This window comes from Aphis gossypii, chromosome 1 (assembly GCF_020184175.1).
Source record: "Aphis gossypii isolate Hap1 chromosome 1, ASM2018417v2, whole genome shotgun sequence".
NCBI lineage: Eukaryota > Metazoa > Arthropoda > Insecta > Hemiptera > Aphididae > Aphis > Aphis gossypii.
The window spans coordinates 10022625-10044621 of record NC_065530.1 but is presented as its reverse complement, the minus strand read 5'-3'; the positions used below and the strand labels follow the sequence as shown (position 1 = coordinate 10044621).

At 24.9% G+C, this 21997-nt stretch overlaps 4 protein-coding genes across 5 annotated transcripts in view; 2 read left to right on the top strand and 2 right to left on the bottom strand.

Moving 5' to 3' along the window:
- Positions 1-1344: 1344 nt before the first annotated feature.
- Positions 1345-14083, bottom strand: LOC114125663 (WD repeat and HMG-box DNA-binding protein 1). 2 transcript variants are annotated; one of them, XM_050198534.1, is made up of 16 exons: positions 13849-14083; positions 13327-13438; positions 13066-13217; positions 12900-13008; positions 12560-12805; positions 12194-12442; positions 11697-11960; positions 11422-11606; positions 11096-11343; positions 10812-11026; positions 10619-10753; positions 10415-10558; positions 10112-10332; positions 9643-9728; positions 9103-9254; positions 1345-1433 (listed from the first exon to the last, which is right to left on the bottom strand). In XM_050198534.1, the coding sequence occupies exons 1-16, from the start codon at positions 13929-13931 to the stop codon at positions 1380-1382; spliced, it is 2655 nt and encodes an 884-aa protein (XP_050054491.1). In that variant the 5' UTR covers positions 13932-14083; the 3' UTR covers positions 1345-1379. The 2 variants fall into 2 exon arrangements, with proteins under 2 accessions (XP_050054491.1, XP_050054490.1); XM_050198533.1 differs by lacking the exon at positions 1345-1433 and adding an exon at positions 8781-9020.
- Positions 2061-6243, top strand: LOC114125647 (sorting nexin-29). The gene is given in 15 exon segments (XM_050198535.1): positions 2061-2284; positions 2367-2486; positions 2598-2804; positions 2870-3195; positions 3282-3377; positions 3758-3942; positions 4014-4075; positions 4334-4422; positions 4494-4638; positions 4732-4846; positions 4913-5125; positions 5206-5346; positions 5773-5875; positions 5878-5911; positions 5974-6243. Coding segments are annotated over 13 exon segments (1833 nt in total). The 5' UTR covers positions 2061-2284; positions 2367-2486; positions 2598-2604; the 3' UTR covers positions 6098-6243.
- Positions 6540-8712, bottom strand: LOC126549414 (uncharacterized). Its single transcript, XM_050198538.1, has 6 exons — positions 8427-8712; positions 8179-8341; positions 7928-8111; positions 7247-7403; positions 6884-7038; positions 6540-6687 (listed from the first exon to the last, which is right to left on the bottom strand). The coding sequence occupies exons 1-6, from the start codon at positions 8520-8522 to the stop codon at positions 6654-6656; spliced, it is 789 nt and encodes a 262-aa protein (XP_050054495.1). The 5' UTR covers positions 8523-8712; the 3' UTR covers positions 6540-6653.
- Positions 14084-14195: 112 nt separating the features above from the next.
- The window catches only part of LOC114125657 (probable ATP-dependent DNA helicase HFM1), a 28471-nt gene continuing 20669 nt past the window's right edge, over positions 14196-21997 (top strand). Inside the window, 11 exon segments of the mRNA XM_050198547.1 lie at positions 14196-14643; positions 15885-15953; positions 16224-16307; positions 17873-18001; positions 18159-18394; positions 18460-18537; positions 18620-18735; positions 18900-19044; positions 19119-19254; positions 20298-20417; positions 20497-20672. Coding sequence (XP_050054504.1) covers positions 14565-14643; positions 15885-15953; positions 16224-16307; positions 17873-18001; positions 18159-18394; positions 18460-18537; positions 18620-18735; positions 18900-19044; positions 19119-19254; positions 20298-20417; positions 20497-20672 — 1368 coding nt within the window. The 5' untranslated portion in view covers positions 14196-14564.

The following is a 21997-nucleotide window of genomic DNA, read 5'->3' as shown; positions in this document are numbered from 1 at the left end:
TTGAAAGCTAAACTTATGAAAAATCTTGTATTAAATTTTCAATTCTTAGCTACATATTTAAACATTTTTATAAATTATACCTACAAAATAATTTGCAAATATTTATAATTTTGACGAATTTTTGTCAAAATTTGAACTTTAAATACTAACAAAAAAAAAATTGTGCTTGTGTGTTTTCAATGAATCTTTAACAAACCCACAAACACGAAATTAAATTGTGAATTCGACGTAATATTAGCATTATCGGGTCAGCTATAGTAATGTATAAATTTTATTTGAAACATACACGATTATAAAATTAATTAGTTACAAGTTAAGCTTTACACGTATTTAACTTTAGGTTATTGAATTAATTGAATTAAGCATAACATAAATATTTATTAAAAGAAGACTTCTTTGAGTTTTTTTTTTTTTCTAAAATAAATTTATTTTAATTTTGTTTTTGTTTTCAATTTTCCAGGACACATGTAAAGTCATGGAAAATAATAGAACGGACCGTTACATTACGGAGATATTATATAAACCGTATTTTTACGGAATGTCAAATTACGTAAAGTTTAAACGAATTTAAAAACACACTCTTGAAATAAATAAATATATACTTACAATTTAAACAACTGTCCAATATTGCTATAAAACATATATACACGATAATAAACAATTTGCTTCAAGGTAACTTTATACATATTTAACTTTATATGATTGAAATAATTAAAAAAAGCATAACATAAATCTTTATTAAAAGAAGACTTCTTTGAGTTGTCGTTGTGTGTTTTGTAACATAAATTTCTTTTGATTTTTTTTTTTAAATTGTTTTTCTAATGTCAATAAATGAACTACATATTCGGGACCAGTAAGCAATTTACGTTTTCAAGGTTTATAGATTATTATCTATATTATCTATAAGCCTTGAGCAATCTATATTATGGGTATAATCAACGGTATTATCGATAATTATAGTACTGTAACTGGACTATGGCTTAAATAAAATAATTAATTTTCCAACAATCTAATTTCAACCTCTACAAATTCTCAAGAAATATTGAGTCACTCAGTCCAAGTAATATTTAAAATCAAACACGGTGGCAATATTAAATTTAATATTATTGGATCCTGGAATCGTCTATGTTTAAAAAATACATATATTATGCAAATTGTATGCATGTATATTATAATATGATTATAGTTAGTGATTTACTCATTAGTATTATGTTACACTGTATATGTTTTTAAATAAACACATTTTACTTTTATAATTTTAGTTATGAAATTGTGCTGTTTTATAACGAAATAGATATATAAAATTATTAGGATTACTATCAAGTTATTTCTTTTTATTTAGGCGGTATTATAATTGAAAAATTTAGCAACAACAACCCTCAACCCAACAGGCCTAAATATGCAGTAATAGCAACTTGTAACGCCTCAATTGTCTTAAGTCTCCCGATACATGGAAACCTATGTAACATGGATTTCCTAAAGAGGTAAGTTTACAGAAGAAGTGTGTTAAATTGTGTGAACGACTTGACAGAGTAAATGTATACACAGATAAGTAGATAATATTTTAAATGTAACGCATATGGGTAGAAATATTTTGCGCCCCTCGTAATTAAAGATACAACAAATTTAAAAACTTTTTTTTAAAACTTAATATATTTTTAGACCAAAATCCCCTCCCAAAATTTTTCCTACCTACGCCAATGCCATATACACTTCGAACTTGGCGTATTATTGAAAGTTGTACTGTATCATTTGTATTTTGTATCAATACATACATGGCGTTGACGTGTTTCCGAAGCCATGTTATTTTATTGTTCATGTAGTAATATTACTGAGTCATTGTCATTTGTCACTATTTTTATGATATAATGTATTAATGTTATAAATTTAAAATTATAATATAATATTAAAATATTATTCTTTTTGATCGTGGTTATTGTCTTGTAATCGTAGCTCGTAATGTGATAGCTTATCAAGACAACCTGTATTGCTTTTATCTATCGACGTCAAACCAAAAAATAACATTGTATGGTTAAACCTTGACTTCAGTCTTCAAAACAGTAGACGAACAAAACTAGTAGGACATTATTTAGAATTTTTTGTACACGTCTAATTTTATAGGAATAAGTATCAAATTGAAATACACAACGTTCAATCTGTACAATCATGTTGGTTGGTAGGTCCGTTGATATAAAAAACACCTACCTATTTAAATTTTAATTTTTTTATCAGTTGTTAATATAGATAGTGTAGTTAGTAATTGAGTTATCTTCAGGAAAAGAACGTAATAAAATATATTAAATAACAATAAATCTAGATACTGTGCATATTTGTATTTTAAATTTTAATATTTTATCGTATTATAGTATTTGGTTCAGTATTTCGCGAGTAGGTGAAAGTATCTTAATGAGACGGATCACTTAACACCAGATAAACTCTTCAAACAACCAGTTTTTGAATGCTCAACTATAATTTGTTATTTTAAAGTAAGACTTTTGCGTTCCCAGTTTACCTGTTTATCGCTATTAGGTTTTAGTTGTTTTTTTACTAATTCTGTATAATTAGCAAGTACTAAATGATATTTTATTTGATTACAGTGTCTTAATGGCTCATGTGAATACAAGTGTGGCTGGCAAGTGTGAAAGATTACAAAAAGATCTTCTGAACTCTGTGAAACAATGTCAAAAACGGTTTGGCAGTTCTTCCGAAATAGCGACGGAATCTGATCAGGAAGTCTCTAACTTGTGTCATTGCTTTGAAGCCATATTGAGTCATGGATTGAAATCAATTAATACAGCGGACAGGTAAGAATTATGAAAATATTCTTTTCATTAAGGTTGTATACACCTTTATTGTATCATGGTTTTAGAAGTTCATTATTGAAACGGCAAGTGACAAAAATCGTTACTGGTCTTTCAGATGGAGACAAAAGTTTAAATCGCCTTATTCCATTTTGGTGCTTTGTTAAAGAAATATTAAACGAGCCAGAAATACAACGATTTGAATTGTTAACAAACATCAAAAATGATTACGGTCGAGGTAAAGCTTGGTTAAGAGCATCCATTAATGAAAGATGCTTGGAAAAATACATGCAATTATGTATTAATAATGAAAATCTAATCAATCGATTTTATGAAAAATGGGCTTTTATGTGTAACACAGAAAAAAATTCAATATTGCCCATTACTGCTGCTGGTTGGTATCATACCATGTATATTTTATATCAAATTATATTGTAATACATTTTACAGTTTAAAACATATCTCTCTTTTTTTCTTCAGGTTTATCATCAATAGTATTTGCCTTGACAATAGATAAAGTTGAATTCAATAAAGATGCCTTAGATTTCACATTTAATGAACCAATAATTTATGGAGGTAATTATTTTAATTGTGATGTTTAATTTTTACTCATTTATTTTATTTCTATAAATATTATTTTTCTTCTATCTTGATAATATAATCAAAGACAGTCAAGATTTTCAAAAAGAAAAATTTTGTGTTTACTGACGTATATCAGACGTATAACTTCTTAAATGTTTAATTTTGAACCGATTTGTATCAATATGCTCTCATTTTTTCTTGAAAATATTGAAAAAAAAATTTTTAAGGCTAAATTCTTTTTCCTTCACCTTAGAAACAGTATATTATTTTGAATTTTGAACTTAAAATTTGACCTTTCACAGTTAACAGAATAAGTTATAAATTATATTTTATTGATTAGTTTTGTTTTATTTATATTAAATTTTACACAACAGATACAAATTTAATATTAAAAAAGGAAAATAGTGGAAAAGTAAAAAAAATAAAAGCAAATGTAATAAATTTTGATCAAAGTGAAGATGATATTCAAACAGCCGAAGAAGTAAAATCAGACAATGATGTTCTATTAGCTGCTGGTGATGAAGCTGCAGCTATGTCAATAACTTCGTATGATTCGATTGTAAGATTTATAATACTAATATTATTAATATTAAAAATTGTGTTGATGTATTTTGTGGCTTTACTTTTTAGACTGGTTATTTTATTGGAGAGTTTGAAGATTTGCCATCAACTGAAAAAGAGCTGGAAAATAGGTAATATTATAGTAAGAATAATTTATTTTTATTAGTATTTACTTTTTAGCAGGGTTCAAAGTTATGTTGTCTGTTATCGTATTTGAATTGGTTGATGTAATAATGATATTCACTAACCAAAATCTACTGGAATTGGATTGAGCTTAATTTTATAACATTTCAAGACAGACGACATAGCTATGTACTTTATTAGCTTTACTGTTATAAGATGTGTGTTGAATAGATTTGTATTAATTTGTAATATTTATCACTTTGAAGGTTAAAAAAATTAAGTACAATCAATGAAAATCCTGATTCTTATGAAGTTTTTGTGCCTGTATCTTCATTAAGTCCTCCTTGTGACACAGGTACTTGATTAATTATATTTTTAATAATTGTCCATTATTGAGTACAAAGTACAAACTGATAATATATTTAGATGATGAAAGTAAATCAATTTGTTCCAATGAAGATAGTAACAGTTTACATAGATTTGACGAATCAAGAGATCAATTGTTAATTTTGGAAAAACAATATCAGGGAAACATAAATGAACTTACAGCTAAAATCACTGATTTAACTCGGTAAGTAAAAAATATAAATTTATGTAATTTTGTGATATAATATTATAAATTTTCCTTTAATACTTATATTCATTTTGTTTTTGTTTTTTACAGTGAAAACGATTTATTAAAACATCAATTGAGAAAATATGTTAGTGCTGTTCAGTTAATGAAACAAGATGAAAATGAAAGCGAGGAAGCTAAATTATATCAACAAAAACTGATTCAAGTTTGTAATTATTATTATCCTATCAATAAAATGTTATTTAAACTTTGGTATTTATTAAATAATTAGGTTGCTGAAATGCACAGTGAATTGATTGAATTAAATGGCCGTTTAAACAATCAAATTATAGCAAAAGATCAGTGCATTACTAAACTAAGAACTGAATTGGTATCGTTGAGAGGACCATTGCCTTCAGACGAAATACCGCACACAAATATACACTTATGGGTTCCATCTGCATTTTTAGTTGGACGAATTAATGACCCACATCATGTATACCAGGTGTGTGAACGCATATTACGTTTTTTAATTAAATTGAAATTTGTTTAAAATGTTAGTACTAATAAGTTTATATTAATTAGATCCATGTACGCATTCTAAATGAAGAATGGAATGTTTACCGGAGATATTCACAGTTTACAGAATTTCACAAACAACTAAAAAGACAATACAATGTAGTGTCAACAATTTCATTGCCACCTAAAAAAACTATTGGAAATAAGGTATAATAATTCATTACTTGAAGTTGAATTCTTTTCATATAAATATATAATAAAATATATCAAACTTATAATGACAGGCAGTATATACCCTCAACTCCCAAGTTTTGGGAAACAACCATTAAACCCAAAATATTTTAAAATTATTATTTTTTCAACATAATCACGTAAGATTAATTTAAAATTTTGTTAATTCATGACTCCTCCTTGCATTACAACAAATTTTTTTTCTATGCGTGCCTGGATAATCATATTTTTAGTGACATACATATGGTTAAATTGTCTATGTATGTATTTAATATCTTATAAAGACCTAATATAGTGTGTTTGGTATTTCACTTATATTGTAAATAATTTTTTATTTATATTAAAAATTTAAAATATTCAATTAACTCTAAATAATCAAGTAATATGTTTTATATTTTGAAGGGTGCCAATTTTGTCGAAGAACGGCGTAAAAAACTACAAGTTTATCTAAGACAGATAATGAATTTTTTGATCACAATAAACCGAATATTGGCCAATTCCCCTAACAATATAATTTGGTTAATCTTGTACCATTTTTCAGGTATTTTTGTCTTTTACTTATATAAATTACACTCATATTAATATAAATACATTTTTTTTTAGTGAACAATATAACCAAAGTTATAGTGGAAAACTGTCATGGTTAAATTTAAGTTGTCTAATGGCTCAAAATTCTGTAGTAGATTTAAATAGTTCTAGTTCTCATCATCAGTATACTGGCTTATGACATAAATTTTTTAAATTATTTATTTTTATATAATATTATCTATTATAGCAATAATTTTATAATATATTTATTAAAATGTTAAACGTCTGTGATTTATAACAAAATATTTTATCTAATAAATCTTATATATTATATAACCAATAAAATGTAAGTTTTATTTTTTTGGCTGTTTACTTTTATCTATAAATCAGATTTTAGTAACGCTGTTTTTCACAGGATTATAGCTAAATATAAATATTTTATATTAGATTAATAATAATTAATATAAAAAGTATTTATATAACTATAATTCACTACTATAGCACATTATTTTGTGATAATACTTATAGATAGACATCATCATAGTTAATAATGAAAAAAAGTATTTGGTTAGGTAACGTATTATAATTATGATTTAATATTATTCTAAAAGTATAATCAACAAAAATGTTTTTTTTTTAAATCTAATTTTATGATTTCCAACAGCCATGTTAATGTATACAGATATTAAATAGATAACTTGTACACGGTAAATATTACATGTATCTAAGAAAACAATGCATTATTGATATGCAAATTATTCATTTCTAGACACTGACTGTAAATTTTTCCTAAAAATTAACAAAACAAGATATTATAATTTAAAATGTATAGTTAAATTTACTATTTTGAAAAAAAAAATAAGCTAGGAACATTTAAAAAGTCCATATTATATAATAATTTACACTCAAACAAAAATAATGATACCTTTTATCAAATCCGTTAGTAACATTATTGAAATTAACAATTTATATTAATTATATTTACTCTGAACTGATAATATCCATGTAAGAAATTGCAGGATGAGACAATGTAGATAAAAATCTTTTGTTAGAATTCAAGTTTGTTCTGATCAAGCCATTATCCAATCCAACCCCAGAAATGTTCAATCTTTTATTTAATAATGAATTTAATGAATTCAGCTATTAAAAAAAAAAGAATTACGTTTTGTAACATTGTAACTCAACATATTATCATATTGATGTTAACATATATGAAACATTTTAGTTCATATAGATATATTTTTGATAAGTAGTTATTATGGATAGAATTCTTTAATAATTCAGTTAATATATTTAGCCAATTATATATTACTACATAATATAATAATTTTACATTTATAATAATTACCTCTGCCTTTTGATGAATATTTTCTTGCCGAAGTGTATTAATCAGTTTATTGCTTTTATTTAATTGATCTTGCAAAAGTAAATTTGATTTATTCTCAATGTCTTTACTTATGAACTTATTCCCTACAGCTATTAATTCAGGCAGCTTTTTTTTATTGCTACAAAAATTATTTATCATTAATTTAAATTACTTATTATTAATTAAATTTACAGTAAAAATCAAAAATTCAATTAGTTAATTTATCACATAATTTTATATTCAAAATAAATTTTAATTTTGAAATAGTAAACTAATTATATATGCATGTATTAGTGAGTATATGAATATCTTAAATTGTTTTTTATTTTTAATTAAAGAGCATAAATTGATAAAAATCAAGTGCTAATTAGGTTATCTACTATGATTACATAGTACATATGAACCATTTAAAGATGCCAATAGGTATTGGGTAAGTGACAGTTTGATCAATAAGTAAATGTTGAATAGAGTCACTTTATATACTATATTAAAATTAAGATAGTAATTTTAGATTTTTATTAGCAGTAAAATTCTAAAAACACTAAATAAAATAGCATGTTATTTATTCTGTATTATAACTTCCCATTTTAAATTTATAAATTTATAAATTAGCTTAGCATTACTGATAAAAATAAATACATAACATAAAGTATGATATTTTACTTGTAATTATTATCATTTTTACTGTCTTCAATAGATATCTGGTGAATTTTAGCACTGTTAAGTATATCACTCAGTTGTTTTTGATTATCGTTTGAATTAGAATTTAAAATTTCAATACTCATATTTTCTAAATGCTTGCAACAATAGTTTCCACCATTCATTATAATCAATTCATCTAAAAGATCTAAACAATAATTAATTTAAAATAAACTCAAATCAAAACTATTTACTGTGAGTAATCATCTGAGTACCTCGATTCTTAGACCTTAATATTTCTAATTCTGTATAAAGTTCTTCTAACATTTGCTTGTGATTCATTTTTAATCGATCGATATCTCTTTCATATTGAGCAACCAATATTAATGGATCAATTTTATTAAATAGTTCTGTTTGTTCAATTGAAGTTGTAATGTTCTAAAATAAATATATATGTATTCGTATAAATACTATTAGAAATGATTATTTTGTTTTTTACAAAATATATCTATAAACGTGTTACCTTAATTATTTTACTACTAGTTGGACGAGTTGGCCTATTGATCGGTGGTAATTCTTCTTTAAATCTTGATAAGCATTTAGTTATTTTAAATTCCATACTGTTTTAATAGTTGTACACATTGTCAAGTTTACCAGTTTGGAGTGTAATAGATATAATTTATAGTATATTTAAAAACTAAAGAAGGGTTGATATGAATTATTGATTATTTTCTACCACCACTAAAGTTTATTCCTAAGGTAACAAAATAACACGTGCAAGGGGTCAAGGTACCATAAAATAGTGATTTAAAGATTTATTATTCACATTCATTTCTATTTTTTATACTTGTGATTTGTGAATGACAAACAAAATTAATATAACACAATTTGACTTAAATTTATTTAGGACATAATATATACATCAATCACATATTTAAAAGTAAAATAATGAAAACAAAAAAATATGAAGTTATAAAAGCATAAATTATTTTTTAAAAACAAAGGATGATAGCTTTGAAACTCCTTTGGGTTTTTTTGATTTGTTTGTTAAATCAATATCTTCTGAACTGTTGTTTAAATCAGATTTTCTTTTATTGTCACTTGAAGGCTCAATTGTCTAAAACCATTTAAAATTAAATAAATACAAAATAAGTTCAGACTATATTAAAATAAATTCTATAAAATAAAAAATAATTTACTTGATCTAATGGTGAAAGAGTGCTAAATGAAATATTAGCTTGTCCACCATTTTTCTTTTTAAATGGATTAAAAGCTCGATCTATATCGTTGGATTCATTCATCAGTTCAGATTCTTGTTTCTTTTTTAAAACAGACAAAATACTTGATGATTCTAAAAATTCCAACCAACATTTTTTTTTAATAACATACAAAATAATAAATATATTTACATATTATATTATATAAATAAGTTTTATTTAATTTTCTTACATTTATATTTAACTAAATTAGGCTAAATTGTGATCCTAAGAGGAAATAAAAACTTCTATCAAATATTTTTACAAAGCTTTGTTTAGAATTAACTTAAAGAATAAAACAATTCATCAGTTTCAAAATTTGATATTTGAATACTACTATAGCTTAAACAATGAATAGAAGGAAGTGAAGAAAGACTAGTATTATTTATACACTAATCATTGAATCATAATTTTTTAAAAAATGTATACAATTATTAGTAACTCATTAGTAAATAGTAATAACTAATAAAATTTAAATCTTACCTTTATTATTGTCTTCACTATCATTTGAACCATATTTTTCAGAAAATAAATCTTGTGATTGTTGTGAAATATAATTTGTGTTCTTACTATAAAATTTAAAAGCATTGGTAATTATTTTATAATATGTTAAATAAGTAATAAAACTATATATAATATATCATGTGTATATACACATTTTAAAGATTGTATCAATAGCATTTTTTTTTTTATATTGGTTTTTATAACAAACAATATATAATTTAAATAATTCATAAAAACAGTTATCGAAATTTACTTTTACTATAATAATAATAGTAATTTATTTATTTAAAATTTGGTGTAGAATCTTTATTATATAACCAAACCTATGAAATTAAACATTCATTTAAATCAATAGATTTATTTGTTTTATATATTCAATACTCAACTTAGTCACACAAATTATAAAACATTAATAAATATTTAAAAAATAAAATAATGATAAACTTACTTATATGAAGTAGATGGACCATCAAATAATTCTGAATACGTTACTGGTTTTGGTTCATCTTCTACATTTATTTCATTTTCTATGATTGCTGTAATTTTAGTTGCTAAACTACTGTTCCCAACCCGCATAGCATACTTCAGGGCTAAATTTAAATACTGCTCAGATTTTATAAGTTTACAAAGCTCTAATGCTCTCATATCATGACCACTTTTACATGCCATCTAAATAAATTGACAAGAGTTGAATTAATTAATTTTATTAATATGGATGATTCGATAAAGAGTAAATTGATTTAATACATACGGCAAACAGTTTTAAAAATGTTGTTTTTAATTCTTTATCATACTGTAGTCCATCTTCTTCGGGCAAAATTGATAAAGCAATATTGGACCTCCAAAATTTTTCCTCTAATTCACCTTTTTCTTGATTAAGATCACACAATGGTATCTAAAACAATAATAAAATATTTAATATTTGCATTAAATATTCAAATAATAAAATAATAACCTGCCACGGTATTTCGTTCAAAAATGGATGAGGTGTTGTTGAAGGATAATAAGAACCTTTACAAAGAATACATCGTATATCTTGACGTGCCTCATTGACTCCAATAACAAAATAATGGTTTGTAGTATCATTCCACTAAAAGGTTTTTTTGGTTAATAAAAAATATCACTATTATTGGTTAATTATATATTACCGTATTATCTACACAACATAAAGGACTCCAATAGGATTTAATTAATATTCGTAAATTTGCAGCAGAATCTAGAATACATAAAGATCCATAATCTGAAAAACCAACCCATCTAAGAGTTGATTTTGGAAACAATGGAACAAATCCAGAACAAATAGCTTCAACACGGCTATCAATTTTGTACACACAGTATCGTAAATTTTGTTCACCAGGTATAGCTAATTAATAATAAAAAAAAAAACAATTTAATACTAATTTTATTGTACTAAAAAGTAGTTACTACATACGGGCACCACAATGATGTACAACAACTAAACGGTCTCTGGATCCATTTATAGCTACTATAGGTCCAGGTATAGATATGATCTCTCTTTGAGCACCACCTAGAGTGAATAATCTTAATAGACGAGATATTGAAGCTACTGCAATCCAATCAGCAGTAACTGCTAAACCACATATATCATCTTCATCAGGTAAATCAACAGTCCATTCACGTTTACCATCCCATGAATTCAGTAGTACACAAACTAATTTGCTATTTGAATTGTAATAGATTTAATATTTATGGCTTATACAAAGTTAATATATATTATATGATATGTTTTTTAAATACCTAGGTGTAGTATCTTGAGATTCACAACCTAATACTAATGCTTCTTGACACATAGCAGCAATACTATGCCCTAAAACATTTTTGATACGAAAAGCATGGTGTATAGTGTTATCATGAAAATCTACATCAATTACATTTTCATCAACAGTATTAGTTTGTCGTGCATATCCAACATCATTAAAAACCTTAAACATTTATTAGTTATTAACAAGCAAATAAATAAAATTAAATCATAACTTTAAATTTATAATAAATTAGATACTATTAATGTTTACCATAAAGCGTCTTTGTAGATGAGCAGGCGTTGAACAAGGTTGAAATGGACTCTGTAGATCCACAGTAAAACCAACAGTAGGAGGAATACATTTAGAAGACAAATTGCTATTGTCATCATCAATTTCTAAGCCATCAACATTATTAAAGGATGAACCTCTTTGCTTACTAAGTTCAAGTTCAGCTTCATGTTTGATTTGCTCTAATGAAATAACATTATCACCGGAATCTTCATCTGTCATTAATATGTTTTGCTCGTCATTAGCCTAAAATAAGAATTAAGTCGTAATTAATAATAATTTTAAATTGGGTTCACCACTCACAGTATTATAAGTTATAACATAAAAATACATTTTATAATAACTGTACTGATATTTGTGTGAATCATAAAATGCAAAAGCTCTATTGATCAATTATAATTGTACCATTAAATATTAATAGTAATTGAATAAAATTAATATTTTGCAAGGAAATTAAATTAATTATTACTTAAACTTACTGAATCTATTGTAAAATCATCTAAACTAGCATTTTCAACTAAACCTAATTGGCCATGTTCATCACAATAGGCTAATGTGTATACACCATTTTTAGGGCACCAGACTAAACTTCTTATAGAATACCGTTCCTTACACTTAGCATGTAATACAATTACTTGAGATGATACATTCCATATCAAAATATATCCAATACTTGTTCCAGCAGCTATATATCTACCACATTTAGACCAACTCATAACAGTGATATCCTAAAATAACATAATAACATTAAATTATAGCAAATAATTATCAGGCTATAGTGGTTAATTTTTTATTGAAGCTCATTCAAAGACATTGCTATAAAATAAAAAGTTAATAGTCATTACTTGTTCAGATAATCTATAGTCATGTACTGTGTAAAGTTCTCTCCACACACCTCTCTGGAAAAATTTTATTTCTTTGCCAAAAGGTATAGCTAATAAAGTTCCATCAATAGGGTCCCATGCAGGTGTACATTTAATCTTAGAATGCTGAAAAGCATTGCTAACTGGAACCACATTAGTCCATTCTTTTACAACAGATTTTTTTTCCACACTCCATATTTTTACAGTTCCATCACAGCTTGATGATACCTATATAGTATACAAATTTAAGTCATTGTTATTAAAATATTAATTATACTTAAAGTTTAATATAAATAGCTGGAAATTATTCTATTTTTTTTACCAAAAACTCAGATAATGGATCAAATTTAATAGATAAAATTGGACTTTTATGACCATCAAAATTCATTACACTTTTAGTATCTTTATTCACAACTTGAATAGATGAATCACTGAAATAAAAATTAAATTATTATTATCTTTAATTTATATAATTTATAATATATTACCATCCACCAGCAGCAATTAGTTTGCCATCTTTAGATGAATCTAAACAACAGACTGAAGCAGTAAATCGAGTTAATGTATCTATTAACTCTGCTTTTGGAAATGTGTATACTTGAAGGGTATGATGGTCATCACCAACGTATAATCTATCTCCCTAAAAATAATTTGAATTTAATATAATAATATAAAAAATGGTATGTAAAAATAAACAGAAGATTTTAACTATCATGTTTTATGTTTTTGATTTAATTAATTTATATTACTGATTGGTGAACTGCAAATGCTTCACTGCCAACACATTTTTCAGTAGGATCACCATCATCAATACCATCCCATATTCGTATATCTCCATCTTGACCACACGTAATTAAATATCTGTTTAAGTAACGTAAATTAAACGTACAAATTAGTTATAATTATTAGTGTTAGTTGTTTTAATATCATTTAAGACAGCAGTAAATTTATTCTCTATCTATCAAACACTAGTTATAACAAAAATTAATATTTAATACTTTCATTAATACTAATTGTATCCTTAGTAATTTAATTACTTTACAACCCCTATGAGGGGCTCATTTAATATTGTTAAAACTTAAGTAAATTTTGTTATAACTAATAAGTTAAGCTGGACCAATTTGAATAGTTTGACTAAGACTAACAGCCTCTTAATGTATAGTATACTTTAGTGATTACATTTATTTAATTAGGCAAATACCTACTGTATTAAAATTGAAATATACTAAAGTAGTATAAAATTATTAATTTATTAAATGTATGAATCTTACTTTCCATCTTCTGAGTAACATACATCTGTGTGTCCCTCTACATGGGCATATCGTGGAAAATCCAATTCTTTAGTTTCCGACATGGCTTTGAGTTTTATTGCACTATCAAGTATCAGTTAAAAGAAAACTTTAAATGTAATACCTAAAGCAAAATACTTGTTACTACCTAATCCTCCTAATCCAATAATTGTTTATTGCTTATGTTTTTTTGAGTTAAAAATTAAAGATAAAAATATAAAATAACAACGGTTAATAAATTGATAAAAACAAATTGGCGGCAAACTAAAAAAAAGTTTTTAAAACATAACCAATAATTCAAGTAATTCAAGTGCAATAATAAATTTTACATGTTTAAATTTTTAACTATTTACATTATTATAAAGTATTATTTATAGTTTAAATAAATATTTTAATCATAGTCTAATCCTAATTCAAATTTTCTAATTCTTAATTGTTTTTAATACTTGGGTACTTACCATGAAACTAACCTCACTTTTATATTTACCGCCAATAGATAGAGTTCATCAATATATTTATGAATTATGGCATTTGTTCTTAGTTCTCCTGATCTGAATAATCTGAATCCGACTCTGAATTTCTGATATATTATTCATTACAATATTGGGCATATTAAATACTATTTTATTTTAATATATAAAAATTAAGAAACTATTTATTACATTAAATATCTAAGTTTTGTATAACTTTATTCAAACATGAACTCTAATAATATGAACAACGATGGAATTAATTTTTCAACATTTGATACAAGCACATATCATTCAAAATTTTATGGTAAACATTAAAATATATAAAACAATTATTATAACCTTTTTGGGTTTAGGTTATTTTTATAACCTGAAAGTAGTAATACATAATATTACATTTTATATAGGTAGGTAACCTGTGCCCTGTGGTAATATAAGATGTTAGCTTGTTTAAGTCGTTTAACTATATAATAAATTGTTAGTTAAGAATATTTTATTAGGTATACATTTATGTTATACACATTACACAGCCTGTTACTACAAGCAACTAGCTTACTAAACCTACTCTGGTATCGCTAAAAAAAACCCCATATGCACTAGTTATATCAGGCGCATTTGCCCCCCCCCCTCATAAGTATACCTAGATTCAACACTAACTGATATTATTAATTTATTGTAAGTATATATACGTATATGTTTAAAAATATTGATTTATTATTATGTGTTTTTCCCTGTGTCTGTCATCACATTTTGAAACAGTAATCCTTCAATTTTCAACTTAAGGGACGTTTTCTGGTAGAAAATCGCACCTAATATTCTAGTTGGTACTTTTGGGGGTCAAAAGCACCAAATATATGTAATATATGTATAACTATTAACTCTGTCATCACGAGATCCACTCGACAGTAGAGCTAATTCCCTTTTTGTTTTTGTTAATTGTCTGGGGTTATTTATTAGGGGAATTGCTCACACAACCTAACTGATTTGATTCTTTAATTTTGGTCACTGTTCTTCTTGGAAACAAGAAACTCGAAAAAATGAAAATTAATTTAATTTAATTTCTGGTTTAAAGTATATTCATTCACTCCGATAAAAAATAATACAATTTTTCAAAAATAAGTGCACTGCTATTAAGCTTCTTATTAAGTTAAAAGATCTGAATGAAATCCAGTCATGCTATTGAAATATTTCGGGCTACTTTTGTTGTTTAACATACTAGATTACTAGGTACATGTATATAATCATGAATTAAATGTTATTTTATTATTTTACAAATATTTGAGTGAACCTGTCAGTTTTAACTTGTTAAGATATTTATTAGGTACTTAAGAATTAGGATTTAATCCAATAGTTACAGCAGTACACCACACAATATTATGCCTAATGAGTAATGACTAATGAGTACCTACCTAATTTATAATGCGAAGATCACATATTTGTATTGTATAACTTAAAGTTGTACAATATATTTATATTATAATAATAATATAATATTAAATTAATAAATGCGATTACGATATTTAAATTTAAATATTTTAAATTTTAAAGGTAATGTAAATGAAGATATGAACTCATCAACTTCCAGTAATAACCAGTTATATTCAGTAAATAAATTGCGTGAGTTACCAACAATATTAATTTAGAAATGTATCTATACTTAGCTCAAACAATAATTTATAATAAATTTGAGGGATGACAATCGGATATTAAGTTGATTTCATCATAAATGATAAATATTTAAAAAAGTTACTTAATAGCGTGAGGAAATATGTTTGTTAAAACATTTTTTTTTTTTATGAAGAAGAATTCAATAATGTAAATTTAATAATCATTTAAATTGTATTATAAATACAACTATAAACTATTATTTTTGATTTAATATTTCAGCAGAAAAATATAGACATATATTTTCAAATTATACATATTTCAATAAAATACAGACAAAAGCAATCAACGCTATTTTCAATACTGGTAGGTACCTACCATACGTGTACTATTATATAATAGGGGGGATATATTATTGTATCCGAAAATATTTTATCCAAAAATATAGTATAAAATAGTATTTTAAAAACTGATTATTATAACACGTATATAGATTGAATTATGATTAGGAGTGTATTCAGAAATATATTTTGGATGGGAGGGCACAGACAAAGAGTTCAAATAAGTGTACATGGGACGTACGGAGAGCCTAAAGAGGCTAATACCTTCGATAATAAAAAAAGCATAAAACACAGTGAATGGAGGGGCAACCTCTCCTTAAATACGTCCCTGATTATAATATTTTTTAAGAATTTGAACTGAACATTTTTAATTACAAGTGAAAAAATAATTTTAACGTTTCAATATAAAATTATGCTATCAACATGTTCACTACTATTTTAAACTAATTATTTGTAAATATTTTATGTATTAAAAATATATATTTTTACCCTATACAATTTTTACCTTAATACATTTTATTATGTAATTGTATTCTTAATATTTATCATACATTCATCTTACATATATAGACTAAAAATAGTGATTGTTCCTTCGTTGTACCCTCGCAATTTTAGGTACCACGATTGCTTGTCAGTGCAGAATCAGTATAATATTATAGCCAGTATGTTTTAGCTACGTACAATCGACATTGTCGACCTAACGATAATATATTAGTATATTACACAAGTCGTAAATAATTGATTTACTTATGAGAAATGTTTACAATTACTTTGTAATCTTAAAGGAAATACTCTGTGTACATCAAAAATACACTTAACCCGAGTCTCAATGTGTCAAATTGTTAAAATTGTTTAATATTTGAGAAAAATGGAATAATTTTGAAATGTATAAAAACATTTATTTATAAAAAAAAATATAGCTCAATTTTTCAAAAATCGTGTGAAACTAATTAATCACTTTCTGAAATTAATTTTATCATGACAGAGAAAATATTTATTTTCATATAAATCCGAGTCCTAGTAATACTTAAATAATATAATATAAATATAAAATCCAATGAAAAGTCTTCAAAACTGTTTTCAATCCGTAATCATAGATATATTATTATTTAAAATAACTGTATTTACATTCCCATAAATATGTCACAAGTACCAATTATACGTTTACTTTTGATGTAGTCAGGTAGTTTGATATAGAAGCCAAATATTATTATATTATATATTATTAGTGTATATCTTTAATTTTTGTAAACAAAAACTGTTATTAATTTTATTAACGTTAACTAAAATTTGTTAAAATATGAAATATACTTTTATGATAGATTAAAATCTTTAAGTACCTACCTAATTGATAAATACGTACCTAGTACCTATGTTAGTTTGTTTATTATGTTTGGTGTGTAAAGAAATGTAGTTTGAGAAATTTGGTTGAAAACTTTAAAATACTTACTTAAAATTACATACTATTAAGTATTAATTATATACTTATGTATATAAAAGTATATCGTGTTTAATAATTAATACAAAATTGAAAATAATATATGATACATAATATTAATAATATTAATTTTATTTTTATTTATATTTAAGATAAATCAGTCGTTGTGTCTTCGCCTACTGGATCCGGAAAAACAGTTATTTTTGAATTAGCTATAATACATTTTTTAGAGACAATTGGGAAGTTATCTAATAATTTACAAAATTTCAAAATAATTTACGGTAAATTGGTAAATTATATGTTTTTCATTTTATCATAAAATTTAAAATCAATACATATTTTATATATTTATGTGGTTATGTGATAAAAATATAACTAGCTAGGAAGGTATTCAAATATAAAATACCTGTAAATGATGAGTTGTTTATTTTTTGTCAGTGGCTCCAATAAAAGCATTGTGTTCCGAACGCTATGAAGATTGGAAAAATAAATTTACAATTCATGGACTTAAATGTATTGAAATAACTGGTGATAATGAAGTTACCGATTATGTATCATTAATTTCTAGTTATCAATTAATAATAACTACTCCGGAAAAATGGGATTCGTTGACTAAAAAATATAAAGAATTTAAATATCAAATATACACGGTCAAACTTTTTTTGATCGACGAAGTAGGTTATTATTGAACTATAATAATACATTTTAAATTAGTTATTAGACTTCATATATTTTAAAGGTCCATTTAATAAATGATGGAATTCGTGGCGCTATATTAGAAACTGTTGTCAGTCGGATGAAAATTATTCCAAAAATTGTAAATAAATTGAAACAATATATATTATAAGATACATGTATAAAAGTTATCAAAATTGTGTTTTTTATTTTGTTTTTTATAGTCAAAAGTAAATGATTTTACATTACGTTTTGTTGCTGTATCTGCTACAATAACAAATATTGAAGATATTGCAAAATGGTTAACTAACGATCAAAATTGTCCTGCCCATTACTTACAGTATATACTTTAAAATTTAAAGTTTAAGTGACACAATTACATTTTATAAAAATGATTTTACAAGCGAATTATTTTTAATATAATTTTTGCTGTTCTGTATAATATTAAATATTGTATATTTTTAATATTATTGTATTGATTATTTAATATACAATATTTTACAGAAGTACTGAAGACGAAAGACCCGTGAAATTACAAAAAATTGTGTTAGGTTATAACTGCAAGACGAATAATTTCAAATTTGACTTTGGCCTTACTTATAAACTTAAACCTTTAATAAGACAGTATTCAAATGGGCGACCAACCTTAGTAAGGAAAACTTTATAAATCTAACAAAAACTTGATTTTATTATGTTCATTCTAACTTTATAAACAAATTATAGATATTTTGTTCTACAAGGAAAAGTGTAGAATTTACTTGTAGTATATTAGTGAAAGAAGTTACAATTTCATTATCTGTTGACAAACAAAGTTATATCAATGAATTGTCAAAAGAAATTAATAACAACAAAATTAAAGGTATTAAAAATTTACTTTATAAAATAGGCATTTGCATTATTTCTTAAACATCTGTTTTAGAATAAAAAAATAACTTAAATTCATAAAATGTATCCTCTTTTTTATCCTTATTTAATGTTTATTTTAACATTTTAGTATTTTATGTATTGGGCAATTGGATTATATCTAATGTTTTTACATTCTACAAAAAAATAATAAACTATACAAATATGTATTTTAAATAATGATTATTATTATTATTAGGGCTAGGATTTTAATGCCCTAAAAAGCTCAAAAAATGCAATATAAAAATGTATTTATATTAATTATAGCTTAATAAAAATTTTTAAAAAAATTGTATAATTAACTTTTTGTTATTGTACATTATTGTTACTTGTTTTGTTTTTTTGTATTTCTGTTTTCTTAATCATTCATTATAAAATAATAATTGAAAAAAAAAATTTTAATATTTTAACTTATTTTTGCTAATATTAGCCAATAGGTATATAACCGTGATAATTTAAGCGGAAAGTCCTAGCTATGATAAAATGTATATTGATTATTAACGATAATCGATTTTCGTGTTGTATAATTTATAAATCGTACCGTCGCGCAGTCGCGCGTTGGGAGTTAGTCGAAAATATCTTGTTATTCGCAACAATTTTCGTTCATTTTATGAAAAAATTGTGAAAAATGCTCTAAAACCTAAGAAAATGCCTTAAAATCTTCAAAAATGCTCTTAAAATGCATTTAAGGTTAAGTTTGACAAAAAAATGCAAAATAAAAATTATTTTAAATTAATAAGCATCACTCAAAACACATTTTATACTTACGGAGCAACGTTTTGAAACACTAGAAAAAAGATGTATTTGCAATTTTGCAAAATCCCAGCCCTAATTATTATAATTATGATTAATATCACTTAATGTTTATTAAAATTTCAACCCTTAGAATAGATCAAAACAGTTTAAGTAAAATTGTTTACACTACTAAATAATAATGAACATTAAAAAGTACCTATTTACAAAACATTGTTTATTTTGATTATAATATATATTTTATAGAAATGTTCAAATTTGGCATTGGTTGTCACCACTCTGGCATGTCTATTCAAGAAAGAAGTGTCGTTGAAAGATTGTTTCGTATTGGATGCCTAAACATACTTATTGCTACTAGTACTTTAGGTATTGATTTCATAAGCTTACTAAAGAATAATATTAGAAAAACTATCAATTAATATATTTTTATGATTCTTTACCTTAGCAATGGCAGTTAATTTACCAGCTTATTTAGTTATAATTAAATCTACTGAATATTATTCATTTAATTGCTATAAAGAATACAACGAATGTCAGGTATTACAAATGGTTGGGAGAGCTGGAAGACCTCAATTAGATAGTTCTGCTACTGCTATCATTATGACGAAAATATCAATGAAGGTATGATACAATAATTTATAAATTATAAGTACCTAATCAATTTTTAATACTGCACTGTATAGATTGATATTATTGAAAAAACTTAACATTTAACATAATTAGATTTATAACTTACAGATTTTAATTTAATTGATGAATGTAGGTTTAAAAGCGTATAATTTAAGAATAAAAATCGGTGAAGTCACTTTACTTATAATATGTTTGAATGCACCTCGAACTTTGAATTCAATGATAAATCATTATTTTGCAAAATAATTTATTTTCTTTTTTTCTTTTTTAATACCTATTTAACATTTTCAGTTATTATTATTTATCAGTTAGTGAGTTAGTTAGGTTATATTATAGCCATTCCGCTTGGCGTTGCCTGTGAGAAGCTTATGATTATGCGAGCAGTATATTATCCCCTTGAGATATGTACGTAAGCTTATAATTTCTAACCCCTAAGTTTCAAAGTTATATTAATTTTTTTTTTTTTTACTACGATGGATTAAATACAATAATGTGCCATTTCGTGGTTTTATATAGTTGGTATAACAACTTGACTTATGTGTTAACATATTCATCACTTTATTATTACAACTAGCTATTATTAAAAACCAATAGCAACTATTTATAAACGACAATTTCCATCGTAAATCTCAAAATCCCTGTTGTAGCACCTACAAAATTTGGAGTTTTTCAAAATTTTCTTTCGTAAAAAGTAAAAACCTTTTCTCGGTAATAATGAACAACTGAAAAAAATTGAGCTAAATCGGCCCAACCGTTCTCAATTTATGAATTACTATACATTTTTCACACCGTTATTTATATACATATATACTAGCTGACCTCGTTCACTTAAAAATACCAATTATATAATATGATTAGAATTTTTATTAATTTGTTATTTAATACACGGTTAAACAGTGTTCAAAACTTAGACATTGTCATTGATCATTTTGATTCTCAAAAAACCTGTGCAAGCACCACTTTAAAATGCCAATTTTGTAAAACGCTTTTTTATTGCACACTAAATTTGTGGTACGAATGTGCCGTGTAAATTGCAAGCCTCGATCTATCATTATTCAGGCTCTACGTTTATAAGTCAGTGAGTTAGTCAGGTTGTATTATAGTCATTCCGCTTGGCGTTGCCCATGAGACTATTATGATTATGTGATCAGTATATTATCAGGTAGACAATCCACCTGTGGTGGATCCCGCTAGATGTATACGTAAATTTATAATTTCTAACCTTCAAGTTTCAAAGTTTTATCAATTAATTTTTTACTAGGGTGGATAAGATACAATAATGTACCATCTCGTGGTTTTTATATAGTTGGTAAAAC

Bases quoted from the DNA above. Each gene is read 5' to 3' on its own strand.
- LOC114125663 (XM_050198533.1), bottom strand. From the start codon at position 13,931: ATGTCGGAAACTAAAGAATTGGATTTTCCACGATATGCCCATGTAGAG. The intron at 11,027-11,095 runs GTATGTAGTAAC...ATTATTAATTAG, and splicing joins TGTACATCATTGTGGTGCCC to CTATACCTGGTGAACAAAAT. The intron at 9,021-9,102 runs GTAAATTATTTT...AAATGGTTTTAG, and splicing joins CTCTTTCACCATTAGATCAA to ACAATTGAGCCTTCAAGTGA.
- LOC126549414 (XM_050198538.1), bottom strand. From the start codon at position 8,522: ATGGAATTTAAAATAACTAAATGCTTATCAAGATTTAAAGAAGAATTA. The intron at 8,112-8,178 runs GTACTCAGATGA...ATTATTGTTTAG, and splicing joins ATTAAGGTCTAAGAATCGAG to ATCTTTTAGATGAATTGATT. The intron at 7,404-7,927 runs GTAAAATATCAT...TAATTTTTGTAG, and splicing joins AAAAATGATAATAATTACAA to CAATAAAAAAAAGCTGCCTG.